At 41.4% G+C, this 17,397-nt stretch overlaps 3 protein-coding genes across 11 annotated transcripts; 1 reads left to right on the top strand and 2 right to left on the bottom strand.

Annotated features, from left to right (window-relative positions):
* Positions 1-123: 123 nt before the first annotated feature.
* LOC111254943 (uncharacterized) lies at positions 124-2,754 on the bottom strand. The gene is made up of 2 exons (XM_022816415.2): positions 2,530-2,754; positions 124-2,280 (listed from the first exon to the last, which is right to left on the bottom strand). The coding sequence occupies exons 1-2, from the start codon at positions 2,752-2,754 to the stop codon at positions 316-318; spliced, it is 2,190 nt and encodes a 729-aa protein (XP_022672150.1). The 3' UTR covers positions 124-315.
* Positions 2,586-17,397, bottom strand: LOC147754689 (uncharacterized). 8 transcript variants are annotated; one of them, XM_086975752.1, is made up of 5 exons: positions 16,992-17,394; positions 16,673-16,797; positions 14,327-14,623; positions 3,435-3,601; positions 2,586-3,154 (listed from the first exon to the last, which is right to left on the bottom strand). In XM_086975752.1, the coding sequence occupies exons 4-5, from the start codon at positions 3,585-3,587 to the stop codon at positions 2,786-2,788; spliced, it is 522 nt and encodes a 173-aa protein (XP_086831878.1). In that variant the 5' UTR covers positions 3,588-3,601; positions 14,327-14,623; positions 16,673-16,797; positions 16,992-17,394; the 3' UTR covers positions 2,586-2,785. The 8 variants fall into 8 exon arrangements, with proteins under 8 accessions (XP_086831878.1, XP_086831875.1, XP_086831877.1 ...); XM_086975749.1 differs by lacking the exon at positions 14,327-14,623 and adding an exon at positions 4,099-4,339 and having other exon boundaries at positions 16,992-17,391; XM_086975751.1 differs by lacking the exon at positions 14,327-14,623.
* LSm1 (U6 snRNA-associated Sm-like protein LSm1) lies at positions 4,439-8,479 on the top strand. Of its 2 annotated transcripts, none has more exons than XM_086975755.1 (3): positions 4,439-4,592; positions 5,169-5,397; positions 6,273-8,479. In XM_086975755.1, exons 2-3 carry the CDS (start codon positions 5,178-5,180, stop codon positions 6,497-6,499), a joined length of 447 nt encoding a protein of 148 aa, XP_086831881.1. In that variant the 5' UTR covers positions 4,439-4,592; positions 5,169-5,177; the 3' UTR covers positions 6,500-8,479. The 2 variants fall into 2 exon arrangements, with proteins under 2 accessions (XP_086831881.1, XP_022672161.1); XM_022816426.2 differs by having other exon boundaries at positions 4,581-4,710.

The raw sequence follows: 17,397 nt of genomic DNA, 5'->3' as shown, positions 1-17,397 counted from the left end.
TGCCTTGCAGATATTTATAAATCTCAATGCCTACATTTTACGCATCACTACGCACTAAATTGCAGAGTTAAGTCGTAACTCAAACCAGAAAACAATGATCGATTTAAAAGAAGGCTACAAAGCTTTAGATCGTCCTCGTTAGATAAATATTACTTTATTTATCTTATTCCTGCATGAACTCAATAATTATTTTTATATAGAGACATGTGAAACGTTGCCGAGAGCAGTTGGCTAGTTTTGCTAATTTGTTGTTTCAGATAGATATATGAAATGGTATAATTTGTTAATAAATGCAGATAAACAAGATGGCTATGATTACGGTATGAGTGGGCGAAGCTCATCCTCGCCAAATTTTACTATCTCTAGTTTGAGCTTCTGCGCTTTTTGCCGCATTAGGCCATTTTGTACCCAGGGCATCAGTGCGGGACTGCCTTCTGGGATACATTTCAGAAAGTCAGCAAGCGTTAAAACATCACTTAACACTGTCAGTAGATGCGGGGTAACTGGTTCATTCTTGCGAGTATACGGGCGAACAGTTTTAATGATATTTTCTGTCACGGTGGCGTAGTCGGCAGGATTAGCGGCTGACGATTTGCCCATCGGAAGCATACAAGCAAGCTTGAGAATATCTGGAGCTTCTTCTAAAATAGTCGGAAGAATGTGTGTGAATCGGATGTCTATCGGCGCACTAGAGACTACAACTGCTGCGTAAAGAAGTCCGCCAGAGCATCGCAAACAATTGCAGGGGGACGACCCCCTACAGTGAATCTCGGGAGTCGATCCGTTAAACGGATGGACTTCATAAGCCCACAGGGGGACGCTGTTTTGAAGTAGTTTACGGTGCAACTTCGTCCCTTCGATTCGGCCTAAATGTGAGCAGACGTATTGAGCGATAAGGACAGCCATTTTTGGATTTGCTTTCGCAATTTGTACACGTAATACTTTAGGACTAATATAGTTGCTTTTGGCGAGTATAACTTCAAAAATCTCTGGGTGAAGGTTTAAAAGCTTTTCGCCGAGATCAGTCAAAAGTCCTTTTTTCAATATTAGTGATATGTCGGTCTTGGCCATAATATCACTCAGTTTTTGGGCTTCGACGTTGCCATGCAGTAGGTCTTCCACTGTCATAGCCAACTGACTCTTTTCAATGTCTTCGTACAAAGCGAGCAATCTTCGGGAGCAGCTTTCACCATGAATTCGGAACTGCAGGCGAACAATATTCTTAGCTCGTTCCAGAGTCGGACCTGCTCGAGAAGTTCGAACATCATCGAAGAACTCACTCGTAGTTGGCTTCAGTAGTGAGTACACCGTCATATCACCCATCTCTCGACTGCTGAGTACTACGAGATGATCACGGGACATAAGCAGATTCTTCATGTTCATTCGATGTTGGCTCAAGCGATAGGGTACCCAGTTGCTGCTCAATCCTGGTAAAGGCAATGCGTAAGTTTCTAACGAGCCGGTTTTTAACACATGCATGAAACACTCATCGACCGCAATACTCTCCGCACGCTCAGTAAAACTCACGCTACCTCGTCCATAAGCTCCTTGTACACAGAACAACTCGCAATTTATTTGATCTGCTACGATAAGATTAACATAATCCAGCTTTCCCGTAATGGGTGCCAATGGATTTGGAATTGGTTGTTTAACGCAGCTACGATAGGCAATAAGTGACATGAAGGTTGGCTGCATTCGCTTAAGCAGTAATACTTTAGGCTGGTACACTCGATCGTTGCATAAATGTTTCACTTTGATATTCAGCCCGTAAATTGGACGATCCGGAAGATACGTTTCTTTTAGATCTTTTGGTATTTCCGACTGCATCGCCGCCTTGTCGATCTTTATGGGCGAGGCTAGTTCATCGGCATTTATAATAAGATCTTCTTGATCGAAGTTCCAAATAACCTCGTTATCGGGGGTGGGGTACTTTTCTTCATGGAGATTAACTACCAGTACATGGGTCGAAGTCTGTAGCGCTAGCACGTTCTCACATAGGGCAATATCCTTAATGCCGGTTAGATTGGTAAATTCGAACAGTGGCAAGAGATCTTCATAAACTATGACTAGATGGCCGTCTGATACAGCTAACCTTCCCGAACTGGAACACCAAGCAGCACAATCTGCTATACCTAACGCCTTAACTTTTAGATCTGGTAGCCACCACAGTTGGTAGACGTACAGGATCCGGTCTTCAATAGTGGCTACATGATTATTCACAGCGCAGTATTCGGCCCAAAGCACAACACCCTGTGTATCTAGCTCGTGTGTAACACTCCCCTGGAAATGCAAAAACACCATACAAATATATGTATACATTTGTATATATATATATATAAATTAAGGTTGAACTTCGATTATTTGACGAATATTGGGCGCCTCACAGTTTCTTCCACTTCAAAAAAAAAATTAAAAATCATTACGCATGTTAGCTAGCGACTGGGGTTACAACAATTTCCATGATTAATTCATTCTAATTTATCATATTTATTATATGCCTAATATATTCTAATTAGGTACATATGTTACCTTACTGCCAAGGTCGTGTACACTGATCGACAATTTCGTAAGGCTTGTGACCAGAAGTTTGTCCGGAGCGACAAAGACTTTATCCGTATTAACTGGAAGCGTAAAAACGTTATGCGCCGTGAAATTATAGCTATTTTCCGTGATTTCCATTTTGGTATGGTGTACGCATTCAGTAAGTACTGAATTTGCAGTATATTCAGGGATAAGCGTCCCTCCCTCGCTCATGAATAGGTACCGCGAAGTTCTCCAGGCCTGACTAGTCGTCTATGACAATAACATCATCTGGCGTGCTCCGTGTCTGGGAGGGATGCCCCGTTGATTCTGCAAGATCCGGCCTTGGCTCGCCCCGATCTAGGCGCAATCTACCGCGATTTCGCTCCGCTTTACGCAGTCCCGCCTCAATACACTTCTCGGGATTTTCTAAAAAGTTTCGCGACAGACGCCACGTACGGCCCTGTAAATCTTCTGAGATGCCGTCGCTCACGGAGTAAAGTGTTACGATGCCGGATAGTTCTACGATAGCGAGGGTTAGTGGAGAAGACGATGATATCGGCAGACAGTCACGAAGTGCCGCAAGCTCCTGGAAGGACCAATTCGCTGAACTACTCACTGGAAGGATGATCACCTATTTTCGATTAAAGACAAATCGTCGAATGTCAAGTACAATAATATTTAGTTAGTTACAATTAAAATAATATATATGCATGACAGCTGAAGAAATCTTACACTGGATGTTATTAGAGTTAGTCTAAGGGACTCGTAGTGAACTTTGCTAAATCTTCCTTATCCTTTTCTATATTGTTAGCTCTTGTCCTAGTATAGTTTGGAACATATGGAATACAGCATAGTAATTGTAAATGTTAAACGAATTTCGACCCTGGTCTGATATCGTAGACAATACTAACGTTCATTACCTCCTCGCAAACGGTGTCCTTATACGCAGTGATGAACGACTTCGAGCAAAGGGCGCACTGTTCAATTATGACCTTATACCACTTTAAAACGTAAGTTAGATATTTTTGTACAGCATCACAAAGTGCGGCGGAAGACTGACCCATGGTGACACTGCATGCTAAAATAGCTCAGCAATATTAGACAGACATTTTATTATTGACCACTCTGTTCTCTTCAAGATAAAGGGGAGATATGATTTGCTTAACTACAACTACGGTTTATGACACTGTTACGTTAAGAATAGACCCCCTAAACAGGAATTGCGAGTTCCAGTGAGGTATCAAAACAGTGCCTTGCATCCGACGTTTTATAATCAGTTTGCCAAAAAACGCGTTTTCAATAAAGTGCCGATTGCTTTTAACAGGTTTATACAACAAAAAAAATCACAACTGTACCGATAAGATAAACATAAGGGTTTGTATTTTTTTTTTTTTTGAGAAAATACAAATAGTGCTTACGAAACAGGCCAGCACGAATCGAATTTTACATGGTTAAGATTTTTCGAAACCAAGAGAAAAAATGTAATGATTTTTAGTCACAATATATGCCCTGTTCTTTTTCAGCAGGACGAAGTAGGTTAATTTCGATATTTGATGCAGTCCCCGGTCTACCTACCTCGCAATGTAGACGATTCGTAAATGTTTGAATATTTCAAACGTGCCTTACAGAAATTACACTATCCCCAAATATCACAGAATTAACTGAATTTCAATGAAATGTTTGCACTCTTTCAAGAAGAAGAAGAAGAACTGAGGAGTGCACATTGACGTAGAGTACATCTTGTTGATCGTGAACAGGAAACAGACATTCGATTTTCTCAGGGATGGCGGGGGTCAACAAGTGATCTTGCCTGTGCCTACAGAGAGAAGGAAGCGTAAATGATTCATCCAGCTACAAATGGCGACACACATCGTTCTTCGAATACATCGCAGAAAGTAAACAAACATAATAATAATAATAATAATAACGCAAAAGGACCTTTCATGCATCGCACGATACGAAGACCGAGCAGCTGAAGTTCGACCGGACGAATTGGAATATTTTTTAGACAATTCGCAATCCTAAACAGCGTTTGTTTATATTCAGCAAAGCCATACCCACCCATAAGCGTAAGTGATCTGCTTTTCGTTCTAACACAGTTCGAAGTAAACGGAACGCTTTAGAGACTCTAGAAGTGTTTAAATCCAAAATAAATATCTGCATTTTCATTGTCGAGATACACAATTCGTAAGTAAATTCCATATGTAGCCGATAGATTTAGAATAAATACCTCTGCATAGATGTATACGTTTGGAATCGTGGATTTACAAAAAAAAATTATCTGTTATTAATAACAAATATATAACCATATATATATATATATATATATATAGTCGTGAGGCTCAGGCCGTTGGGTGCCCATACGATCATATAAATGATTGTTTTAACTATTGTTTAATTAACAGTTATCAAACTCTCTCCCATTTGAAATCAACACCCAAGTTGATTCTGTTATGATTGGAAACACTAAATAACATAGATATTGTACTTGGTTTATTGCGAAATCTGGCCTCCATCGTCAGGATTATCGCAGTAGACTTTCTGTCTTACGAATGCTCGGTTTGGTCGCAATATTTCAAGTTGAGTCTCATTAATAATTATTATTGTTGTTGTTGTTGTTGTTCGTGCTCCTTTTTGTCCCTCAGATAACCATCATGAACTCATCGGGTGCTGGTCCCTCGGCAGCTGACAACATATATTTTCCTGGGACAGTTTCGTTACTGCAGGATCTCGATAAGAAGCTGATGGTTCTCCTCCGTGATGGTCGAGTACTTATTGGAATACTAAGATCGATTGACCAATTCGCAAACCTCGTTTTGCACCGAACTATTGAGCGCATTCACGTAGGCAAGAAATATGGCGATATCCCTAGAGGTGCGTACACATCTAGCAGATGAACTTATTCGATCTATAGCACTTCTGCAAATTTACTATCAAAAAAGATGGAAAACAATTAGCTCAGAAGCTAGGGTAGAACGTTTTACTGGTGATTATTGATTGAGCGGCCATCCGTGAGGCTTCAGAACACCGTTAGAGGTTTTACGAGTCTGAAATAAGACTTTTTTCATCATGCATCGACAAGCACTTATCAGACGCTTCTGCTAAAGCTCAGCTTAAATTAGCATTTATCAGGATTATTGTTCATGATGTAAATACAATGCTGCCGTGCAAAGCTACGTCAGGCACCTGACTTTAGTTTTTTTTTTTTTTTTTTTTTTTTTTTCGAATTTTTATACGAGTGCTCGTTCGAGAACATCCCGTGTCCTGATCAACACAACTTACTATCAGTCGAAAACTGAAACTTAAAACGGGAGTCTTAATTTTTACTGTCGATGACGCACCGTAGCAATAGGTAAATTCCCTTTACGTGCAAAATTCTCAGAAAAAGTTAACTCGATGGTTTTTGTTTAGTCTAATACTTGATGTTCTAATGCGTGAAACATCTTACAAAAAATCATAAGTGTTTCCCTTTTCCGGCTGGTTTTACCAATCTGGCGGCTTTTGAAGCGTTCATAACGCTAAACGTTATTTAATGCTTCTAAGATGTATATGGCATTTATTGGGGATACTTGTTGTCTAATGTTGATGCCTTTCGGCAAACGAGGTCTAATAATGGCTATCTGATTCCTGATAATCTAAACACTTGTTTAGCTTTAGCTGTTTCGCTCAATGTAAAGTTTATATTCAATATTATTAAGTTTCTAATATGTTAAGCCATCGATTACATCATATGAATGCTTTTTTGCCAGGTGTGTTTATTGTTCGCGGCGAGAACGTAGTGTTACTGGGCGAATTCGATGAATCTCGGGAATGTATGGCTGGCTTACAAGAAGTTGGTGTCAACGAAATCCTTGAAATTCAACGAGAAGATACCCGCATAAGGCGTGAGACCGAAGATCGACGCACAAGGGCCCTCCGGGAACGTGGCCTTCTTCAGTACTCGCTCGTTGAGTCTGCCCACAATGAAGACTTTTAGGAAGAGAAAAAAAATCGTCTTGATTTAACGACGAATATATTCATTATATTGTTAGCAATTATCATTTGTTAGATTGTGTTTGAAACGCAAATTCATTAAGGACACAATGGCTATTGTCATATAATCGAGTGTTGCAGAGAATCAACGAAACGTGCGTATTTATTTATCCAGCTGCCGGCACGCCTCGACGTGTCAGATCGGCTGTATTTTTTTTGGGTATATTGTTGTAGATGATCAAAGATTGTTGATCTATGCGTTCCAATTAAACAGGCGCCTGTAACATATTGATTACAACACAATCATGAAGCTAGCTACGGATGCTGCTGCTGGTAGAATAGGCCTGTCGCTTGGAGAAACTAAGGAAAGCTTTCATTGTAAAACGGAAAGTTCAAAATAAGGTTTTGTTGGTTGTGGACTTGGGCGAATAAAGTAAGTGACAATTTGGTGCGATGACAATGTTTGTGAGAGCAAGTTCTATACCACATATAAAACTGTGGTGACAACGATGATGCTTGTAATGTTCTTCTCATTGAAGATTCGTAGTTATTTTTTAATGTAAACAAATGACCGCGTACATGCGACGTAATACAACAGCTACGATGTACATACAACTATAAATGACATTAGTTTCACTTACACATAAATAATAAGCGGAAACTAAATCAACTATAAAAGGCAATGAAATAAATAAAAAAAAAAAAAAAAAAATTAACATAAAAGGCATTGAGCAATAATGAGACGGGAAGATATTCGTGTATTATAGCCAGTATGGGCGCAAATGGAGCGGTAGGCATTTTTGAAAGACTACCCAAGAGTAGTATTCTGTAAAGAAGGAAAAAGCATTTTCCTATCTGATAAGGCATCCCTGGGAAATAGCGATACTCTGACATGTCTATTTTAGCAAAAACGAGCCTTTATCGCGAGCCAATAGTTATATCTGACCGTTATTATTTTCAAAAGTCACTATTCTTTTGAATCGGTAGTTTAACTGCTAACTTTTTTTTTTTTTTTTTTTATTATCTTTAAACCCATTTCAACTATGAGCACGACAAGTTTCCTCAATGCATTCTCAAGAAAAAAAAACATAGATCTTTAACTTGAACATTTTGTAAATCCTGTACGTCCTTTTAGGGGCCGATGGGAGCAACGCGTTTATGACAGTGTAGTGAAAACATTTTTTCTGTTGCAGCGGCAATAGGCCATGATAACGATAAAGTTATTTGAAATACTACATAGTGGCAACAATCATATATTGCTACAGCGAAAGTAAAACTTCCTTCATTCTCGTCATCCTTTGATCGCAATGTTGTTTATAACAATTATTGCAAGAGGGTGTTCCGAATCGTAAATACGAAGCAATTCAGTGAACGTTTTCGGCATACTTTCAAGTAACTTAAATTTTATCACAAATGCAGCAAAGTTTTCTGAACTATTTAAAGCTTAACTTATACTCTAAAATGACTATCCAGCGCTGAGAACGTCCTTTAAAACAACCTAGTTTCATCGTGTTTCGTCTTCATTTCGCATTTTTAATCCAAGACTGTAAGCCATGTATGTGTAGACGGCTAGTGTTTCTTTTAGTTGTCAACGAGACATGATTGGGTGGCGCGGTGACTAAAAAATTGCAAAAATAATAATGGGCCCATAGTCACTCTGCCGCATTTGAATAGTTGGTCGTCTGGCCCCAGCTCCTCTTAGCATAATAATACAAGCAGTAATTTAGCAATAATTTTGCTTGAAAAAACTGGAAATTAATTGAGCGGTAAGAGTCGCGATCTTAAAAGCGAAATTGTGCTCCTCTGTCGAGGTCATTTCAATTTATCCATCCAAGCAGACGATAGATGTCATGTTTGACGGGTCCAAAAACCTACTGGGCCAAAATTATTTTGTAAAACTTGTTTCATTCCGCTTTCAAATGCTGAACACCTTCTTCTAACTAACGCAATTTAGCCAAAATAAAGAAAATCGTTTTGGCATCAAGCTGAGTGTATTTCGATTTATAGCACTGAATGGATATGAAAAATCAAATGCATTTAAGGATTATTTATTTTTGGACACAACGAGGCTTAAGTCTGAGCCCGAAAAACGGCGATTGCCAATTAGGTTACTGCCACATCATTTCTAAGAGTACCCTCTTTATAGTTTACCGAAACACGCCTCTCAACTCGTAAATCTTCGGGCAAGAAAGTCTCTGGGTTCCCGTATCGATACAACTACCTCCTTGATTTTGAAGCAGAACACACTGTGCTTTGTGTCCACTAAAATACAGGTTTACAGAGAAAGCAAAAGCAAATTCACAGCAGGAACATGGAAAGGACACGATCGATATCTCGAATTTTTAATATCTTCTGTAAATGTAACGGTGTCATTTGTTGTCTTCTAACTTCTGAAAATTATCCGCTATTAAATCCGGATTAGCGACAAGTCAACATCTGGGCCACTTGATCAAGAGGTTGTATCCAAACGGCGTTTTAGTTTTCATCAAAGTATTTTACAATGCTTCCGCACGACCTCAAGTTGTCTCTCATTGTATATATTGGTAAACCTTTGGCACTGTTATATAAACTAACCCAGTAATAGCAGGTGTTGAAATCTGGGTGCGCGATTATAATGATTTCCTAATCGATTTAAAATGCTGAACTCAGGCGAACATGCATGCGAGTGAAATAAACTAATTACATCGGCAGCCTTCATTTTAAGTTTGTGAAAAGTACTTCGAATCATGTCCTACTACACACGTAATAATCGACTAAGGGTAAAATCTGTAAATATTATAGCTTGTTTACGCTTAATAGACAAGCAGCAGTCAATAGGTAGGGTTAAAAAGGTATAATAATGTTGTGCAGATAGGAAGGTCCATAATGGTGGCGGGTGCTAGATAGTATGTGACAAGATGGATGACAACAACGTAAGTCACAAATGAGAGAGTTCCATTGAAATTACTTGAGAATGGTATGTCTGGCGATGGTAGTGCTGGTTCTGTGTCCACCGCAGGTATGGTAACCTGCGACCGAGGCTCGTTAAGCTTCATTCGAACATGACACGACCATGACAGAGCGACTAGAATACACTTGCTCACCCATTCACTCACCCAGTTGGTCGACGTCCAGTTTCGTTCATAGCTTCGCTGTTGGTTCTCTCTCTCTGACCTATCCATTCTTTTTAAACCTCAGGGCCTTCCTCGTCAGTCCTGGCGCAGTGGTGGGGAGGTTATGCCCGCCCCGTCCCCTCATCGAGAGCTGCACTTCTTCGACTCACAGCGGTGACTGCCCGACGCAGTTTGAGCATGAGTCCGACGATGGGCGCAGGGGGCATTTAGGCGTATAGCTTGTACGTGCGTGTGTGTGTATATCGGTGTGTGTTTTTATGTGTGGCACAATAACGGACCGTCGCGGTGGCGGCTGCCGGAGAAGGTGGTCTGTTCGTGACATGATCCCCAAGTAGAGCCCTTAGAGTGCTGCCCCCAGCACAGTCAGCTCTCCAATCAGCCATTCAGGGAGATGTTGGCGGTAGCGTTCCACTCTTGTACGACCGGTCGTCTGGTCGGTCAAGCCAACCCGACCCCCAAGCGCCTTTTACTGGGAGCCTCCTTTACATCTAGCCCCTAAACGAATTCGCGTACATTGCTTAGAGTCGTCCTCTCCCAGTGATTCGATCGGCGCAGCTCCCACTACACAGGCGCGCACAGTCACCTGTCCTAGCTGTTCCCACTGTCCCGGCAAACTAACTGCCCTTCCGGCGGAGGCTATTTGAGCTATTTATTAGTTCCAGGGCGGCCGTAAACTTTGTCTCGCTGATGCTAGATTTGGCCTGTATGTGTGCCTTGAAATCGATTGGCGAAACGAGGCTTGAACGCTAACAACGAACTAAAAGAAGGAACGAGGCTTTCCCATTCTGAGCCAAATTGTTATAAAAACAGTGGAAACGGCAATAGTACCAGCGGCAGTATTTAATTTCCATTAACACAGGTGACCAAATAACATATGTCTAATAACAAGCGCCTAGCAACATATGCCCAACTAGAAATTTCTATGGCAAAAACAACAGCGAGTTAATAATGGGCACAAACATAAGTAGGTTAGGACTTGACTGTTTCATTCGCCTTAGTATGCCATATACAGAGAGCTTTGTGTTCATGGCGTACGAATATAATAGTCATGAAAATACTGTTTGGCAAGCTAAATTTCTTGTTTACGGAAGTTGTACACGGTGCGCATCATTGTATAATAAGAAGACGGACCGATCTTTTCTTCCAGGAGTCCAAAGCAAACGTAGTCTATTGTTTCTATCCGAGTGATAGCTTTGGTAAATAGAATATTATTTGGCCAAGAGATTTAATCACGCATTGCTTTGTAGTAGACAAAGCGACTGAGATGTAGGGATGCTAACCAAAATCGTGCGATCATTTGCTTGACAGGCGGATAATCCTGGTGACTTAAAATCTTCTGTTAGGTAGATGACGTTATCGCCATCTTGAGGTAATCCTGTTAATGGAATGTTATTAAATTACTCAATGTTTATGAATCTCTGTGGCGTAGTTCGGCGGAATGAATAAACAAGAATTTTCTATTCAGCACGAAAAACTAGAGTAAATAAGTATGAACAAGATATTATTGCAGAGTTTCCACCAAACGTCGCATATAAGAAAAATATCAAACGACAGATTTATAATGAACATTGTTTTTCCAAATAGTCGTTTTGTAGGCTACAAAACCAAAGGCCGTAGCAGGTATACAAGTGCCATTAGTCGAATATGAGAAGTGTATGTCGACGTCGTTGCAAGATCCAATCGAAACATTTAGAAAGTACCTCCAGAATAGGTGTTCTACATCATCGTAACGATAAGGGGCAGCAACTACGCTTATTATCGAACATGTTTGTCCACAGATCAAAATTGCCCCCCAAAGTGTTCGAGTCTTTACTATCGCGGTCGTTGTTAGTGTTATCGCTGGCTCAGCATTTTTCCCATCGGGTACAACTGGAAACAGGATGACGACGCCGATGTTGATAAAAGTCTTTATTTTCATTGAGGAGCTGCTCGTTAGTAGCTACAGCAGACTTTCATCACTTTCAAAGTTGAGTTCCTTATAGAGTATCGTCCTTTCGAACGAGTATCCATCCATTAGACTGTTGCACGGTCTTCGACTTTTGTCTTTTGCCCTTTGCTATCTTCGGAGTTCTTTCTCCAATTCTCTCGGCTGGCACTTCACTCAGCGGAGGCACCATGGAAAGTATGTACGACTGTAAGCCACCACTAATTTCCTTCGATCTTCCTTTCGGGGCTAGCCTTTGAGGTTCTGTGCTGGAGTTCCGAGGTCTAAGGTGGAGAAGTTAGGCCGCGAAAGATCAGAAGGAGAGAGATGGGTTAGCGCATGGGTCGAACTGAAGGGAATTCCAGGAGCCGTCTGACACTCTGCTGGTTATCCCAGCGGCCGGAACAGCTTCTACTAATGTACGGGGGACCTACTACTTCGTGTGTGTGTCAAATCTAGTAGTTAAACTAACGAGTACGATGAAAAGACGACTAGCAAAGCTATCCTCTTGGTTCTTGCAAGCTAGTCCGACTCGACTTCGCGAACTAGTGCTGCTTCTATCGACCTTCCCGGACTGCCTCAGCAATTGTATCTTCCTGTTCGATACGTATATACACACACGTTAGATGTACAGATAGTTGTATCCTTTTACCCTACCTTTTCTTTTCCGTTAACTAGCTCTTCAATTTACATGATGATTCTACCACATAAAGAAGTACTCCGTATGGAGGGGGCGATCTGATCGTCCCTACATCTTCCAGAGAGCATTGCTTGGAACGATTGTTGACAAATTTGGAGAATGTAAAAAATAGATTGGTTATGTAAACACCAATTAACTGTTTCTGGTAGAAATCTAATAAACTTAAAGTGTGATTAATTTTAATTTATAACACATGTAGCCCTGGTAAGTAATGCGTAAGGCAAGAAAGTCATACATATATATACAAAGATAGATACTAAGGCTTCCGGGAGATGCTAAGTGATGTAAGTCAGCAAATCAAAGCTTATGTAAATACCGTACTTTAAATGATCTCGTAGCGAAGCTATAAGAATACCATTTAGAAAACTTCGTAAACAATGTTCACTTATACTGCTTGTCTCACATATATCAGCATATAAAGCTGACAAAGCTAAACACAATGCGCAGTAGCTTTCCCTGTATAAACCTCATAAGCGACAGTTATTGAGCTATTGAACTACTCAGCCTTAGCTGGATTTGTCAAAACACCATTTTGGCAGGTATGTCTTCCTGCCCGAGGCGGTAAGCTCGACACCCTCCAGATAAAATGGGATCCACTTCTCTTCTGACCAATGCCCGGGAGCTGACCGAAAAAGCTTAGAGCAGCACATGGATTGCTCTCTGCTTTTTGCTAGGTTTCTGGCACCGTGCCTTGTCTGTATCCGCTATATGACATTCGTTCCTAAGGTGATTTTGGCACGTCGAAGTGGCCTTTAGCTCATTGCCCTTTCGGGCGGCTGTAGTAGAAGCGCGAAGTAAAATAAGCACCTGACTCTGAAACGAGAAGAGTTCGGCTTCCACATCCTCCCCATGGCATACCGTGTATGTATGTTTATATATATACATTGCATTTTAAATTGTTCTTTGCTTGGGCACTGTCTTAACACTTTATAGAGCGAAGAAAACTTCCAGTGAACGTATCCGAGTCGACTTGAGCCGTCTCTCCTGTCTCAGATATTGAAGTTTGATAGTTGCGCTTTTTACCGTCCGCCATTTTGCGAATGTTACATTGCTTATTCAAAGAGATGAATGACGGATATGCTTTTTTTTTCTCTGCTGATTATTAGATTCAGAAAAATGAAGTAGGTAGACGTTTGTTTGCACATCTAATAACCGATACTTTCCTCTTCCTGTGCAATATATTTCGTATGCATAACGAGAGTTTTTCTCTGATACATCTTTCTTATTCAAATGGCTATAGGTTTGATTAAATGGGAACGCTCGAACCAGCTGACTTTGGGCGAAAGCGCGTCCTTATAAAGAGGGATGTTAAAATCAGAACGAATTGTCGCAATCTACCGACATTTATTTGTACAGATAAACGTCCTATTTCACTTTTTTCTTTACTCGTTCTAATAGATGTTCTCCGAGTTGGTTGCCTGGTGAATATCAGACTGACAATGAACATTTCTACTTTATGCCAGTCGCGCGAAGCGGCAACAGCACACCTATAGAAGTACTAAAAGAGGTATTACGTTTTTGTGAAGACGTTCTCGTTATGTCAATCGGCTCGTTCTCGCTCTAATTCGGGCAAATATATGACTATGTATCAAATGACCCATCATATAGTGCAGCTGCACACATCAAGCCTTGATTATTCTTGAATTCGTCATTGATCAAATCATTATATGATGTTATTGTAGTGTAAAAAATATCCGGATACGAAGCTTGATCGAACTGATAGCGCCTAGAACTCAGTAACTAGGTGTAAGATTGTGTACTGGGTAGGCCGAGTTATATAAGGCCAAGAACATCTCTGACGACACACGAGGTTTTGTGTTACGATAGCAGTGAAGGTGCCTATTTAAGCAATGTTGATAATGGACAAATGAATTATAGTTACTAACCTAGATATAGGTTTACATGTTGCTATGATACGGATCTGCCGGAGTTCCTAATGGCTAGTGACATGCACGGTGACATGCAAGATGTTCGAGTAAACAGCGTCGCGACAAATCGTCGCTCCATCTCTATTCATAAATATATGTCACTCTTCACACGAACACATCAATGTTGGTACACGTAGGCCCCATTCGTTCCTTTCAAACATACTACCTCAAAATCAGGACAAGACGAAATCGGGCCGCCTGTTGTTCTCTGTCGGTTGTTGATCGCTCTGTATTCGGTAGAGGATGATTGCTACGGATCATCTTCTTCGCATCTTCTCGAGCCAAATCGCTCGGGCGGTCATTGTCTCAGTGGCCGGTCGTCGCCTCAATGTCTGCACTTAAGTGGCTTAGATAGTTCTCCGCGACTCCATCAAGCTGACCGCTGTATGAGCTCTCTGTCCAGCGTGCGAGACTGATGCTACGGTTGATCGAGGCTTAAAGCAGTTCAGACGACGACGACCTACTAAAGTTTCTCGCAGCGCAATAACCTGTATTACTGCAACAGCCAGAACAATTGCTGCTACTTCAGGGGTGAAGCGGGGAGGGGGGTCAGAAAGGGCGAGAGAGACCAAATGATAAAGAGAACGTGTTTTGAGGTTCAGAGACTGGCTCGGACAAGAAATCGTCTGCAGTGTCCTTAGGACTGACTGGAAAGGGTGGAGCAACAATAATGAGATCAGGTTACGTTGCTTTCTAGCAGACTGCAACTAAATCCATGGCGAGACATCTACGCCCAAAAGTAAATGACAGGGTTATGCGCTACTTCAACCGCGGACCACGCTCACGTCCTGCCTCTCACTACGTTAACGTACTCACTGAGCAAAATCGAAGCGAAAAAGAGCCGGATATCTTTTGCATCTCACCCCTATAATGCGTTTGCACCGTCGCACCTAACCCCCTACTTGCGACTCCTGACTCTCCTCGCCACCGGGTTATATAAAGACAGGTGACCTCTGCTTTTAGCGGTGCATTAATATCATTATTGTTATTATTACTATTAGGGTCGAAATCTATTTAAGCAGCAGCTTTAGGAACGACAGCAGCATCGGCGTGTAGAATAGGAGTGGTAGACTCAATAACAAACGGAATGCTACTTCTTTCTAATGGGGTTGGTTTCGGAAGGGCCAGGTTTAAGTGGCAACTTTAGACGATTCTCCTAATAGACACACGTACGCACACTGGCATGCGAAAAGGAACACAGTGATCGTTTATGATAAATTATCGATGTTTAAACGAGTTCGTATTAGGGTTGTTAGCAGTTGCAATCAAACGCTGACTTGGACTGTAATAGCCCCTGACGGATAGAACTCATCGGTAGGAAGCTTCAATAAGCGGTGAAGATGTACTCATTAGGACCGGCTGTTCGAGACGTACGCTGAGGATGATGCAGGTCTACGCGACTAAACGAAACAGAGTCTTTTAGTCGCATTGTGCCAGGGTCGCCGGTCCGCTTTGACTGCCCTACATAATGAAATACTTTCCAGCAGAGATAGATGCACAGATTGCCCCTGAAGTGTATTTTTGATATAGTTTATCACAGTTATTTTACTTTTGTTACAGACAATCTATTTATCCGGACCTAGTTGGCGATGCTATACAGTAACAACGTACTATTTTTGTCGCTCAGTCAGCCATTACCAACGAGACACACTTTTTGGCGCAAGCGTAGCCGTACTTGTATCAGAAATGCAGGTGTAGAAGCTTTACAATTGACTTAGAAAAATTCTAAGCATATAAATCTACTTACATTCACATGATGTAGACTTACATTCCTTTACAATTTTAGGTCACCTTGATGGGTAATGCTATAACAGGTAGCATTAGCGCGTCGATCTGAAGATTCTAGTTCTCGATTGGCGTGCTTGCCTCTCAAAGGTTTCTATAAGATAATTATACTATAGCGTTTGTACCCATCTGAAGAACTGATTGTTGAGGTTGCAGGCCTGTAACTAGTTCTCGTTGATAATGACGTGGTTAGAATACGACATCAATTATACCAATTTTGTGCGATCTGGTCTGTCGAAAATTTCTGAATTGGGCTCCTAGTCGCTCAGTTTCCTATGTGGTACGTTCTTCGTACACCCTGTGATAGTTGTATAATTTCGTTAAGAGAGTACTTATGCGACACATTTCAGACATGTCACAATGTTTATGTGCTTTCTCCTTATGAATAGACCGAACTCTAGATAGGTGCAATAATAAAGTGCACGAATTCTGTATTTCTATTAGTCCAAATCAGATAAATCAGCCACTTCTCCATTTTTAATTCCCTCCTTTCGCTGGGTCTCAGACTGGTCCTCTGCCTGTTCCCTTCCGCCTTCAGGCTTTCCCACAGAAGCTTCATGCGTATAAACGTTATTGACTGCACTGCGATGAGTCTTGAATGTCATTTGACGCGCACACAAATAGAGAGACAAACACATAGAGAATGACGGGGTAGACTAACAACAAATCAGCCTGACCCAACGAAGTCCACTATAGAGAACAACAACCTATGCACATAGACACTTACAGCTTATTGGCGATAAAGTCTACTGGCTGTGACCAGCAGCAACTTCGTAATAGGAGCGGGAACGTCGGCATCTCACATAGCTTGCAATCACATACACACACCCAGGCCCGCATAGGCGCACCTTGCTGCACACATCAAAGCACACAAAATGTAAGACATACTAGAAAATGGGTTAAGTGGGAGAAGGATCTTGGCTATTTACATATTTACAATAAACAGGAGGAAAGCCGGTTTTGGCAGCCTACAGACTTGACTCGTACTGAGTCGTCGTCGTCATGCCTAATCGAGTTTCATGCACTCTCTTCAATCGTTCACCTACCATCCAATAGCGAAGGACCCACCGTCATGGGGGCCGTCGCTAGTCTAGAATTCAGCTTCGCGAAAATCTCTCATCCTGCTAACTGTCTTTAACATCATCATATTCCGTCTGATGCTTTCAAATGAGGAGCTCACTGCACGTACTGGACCTATGGACCTCAAAGTACAAGCCACTTAAAGGTCCGCACGATTGACTTTGCTTGTTCATGAAGCAGCTCATGCGGTAGGTCGACTTCTGTGCAGCAACTCAAATTCGTATCCCGTACCGTCGTCGTCATATGGCTCGTCTTCGAAGAAGGTTCAGTCAATATTATTTTCACAATAAGTCGAGCCCATTGAGTCAAGTCAGTAGAGTAGTCGCGTATGCTAATCAGGGAGAAGCCGTGTGCGTCCTATTTTCTATTTCA

Source organism: Varroa destructor, unplaced genomic scaffold, assembly GCF_002443255.2.
Source record: "Varroa destructor unplaced genomic scaffold, Vdes_3.0 BEIS01000007.1, whole genome shotgun sequence".
Taxonomy (NCBI): Eukaryota; Metazoa; Arthropoda; class Arachnida; order Mesostigmata; family Varroidae; genus Varroa; species Varroa destructor.
Note: the sequence above shows the minus strand (reverse complement) of the source record. Positions and strands in the feature narration are given on the sequence as shown.

Bases quoted from the DNA above. Each gene is read 5' to 3' on its own strand.
- LOC111254943 (XM_022816415.2), bottom strand. From the start codon at position 2,754: ATGAGCGAGGGAGGGACGCTTATCCCTGAATATACTGCAAATTCAGTA. The intron at 2,281-2,529 runs GTAACATATGTA...TTGCATTTCCAG, and splicing joins TACACGACCTTGGCAGTAAG to GGGAGTGTTACACACGAGCT.
- LSm1 (XM_086975755.1), top strand. From the start codon at position 5,178: ATGAACTCATCGGGTGCTGGTCCCTCGGCAGCTGACAACATATATTTT. The intron at 5,398-6,272 runs GTGCGTACACAT...CTTTTTTGCCAG, and splicing joins ATATGGCGATATCCCTAGAG to GTGTGTTTATTGTTCGCGGC.
- LOC147754689 (XM_086975746.1), bottom strand. From the start codon at position 17,019: ATGACGGTGGGTCCTTCGCTATTGGATG. The intron at 3,602-16,991 runs GTAGGTGAACGA...GAGCTATTTTAG, and splicing joins GGGTCCTTCGCTATTGGATG to CATGCAGTGTCACCATGGGT. The intron at 3,155-3,434 runs GTTAGTATTGTC...AATCGAAAATAG, and splicing joins TTTGCGAGGAGGTAATGAAC to GTGATCATCCTTCCAGTGAG.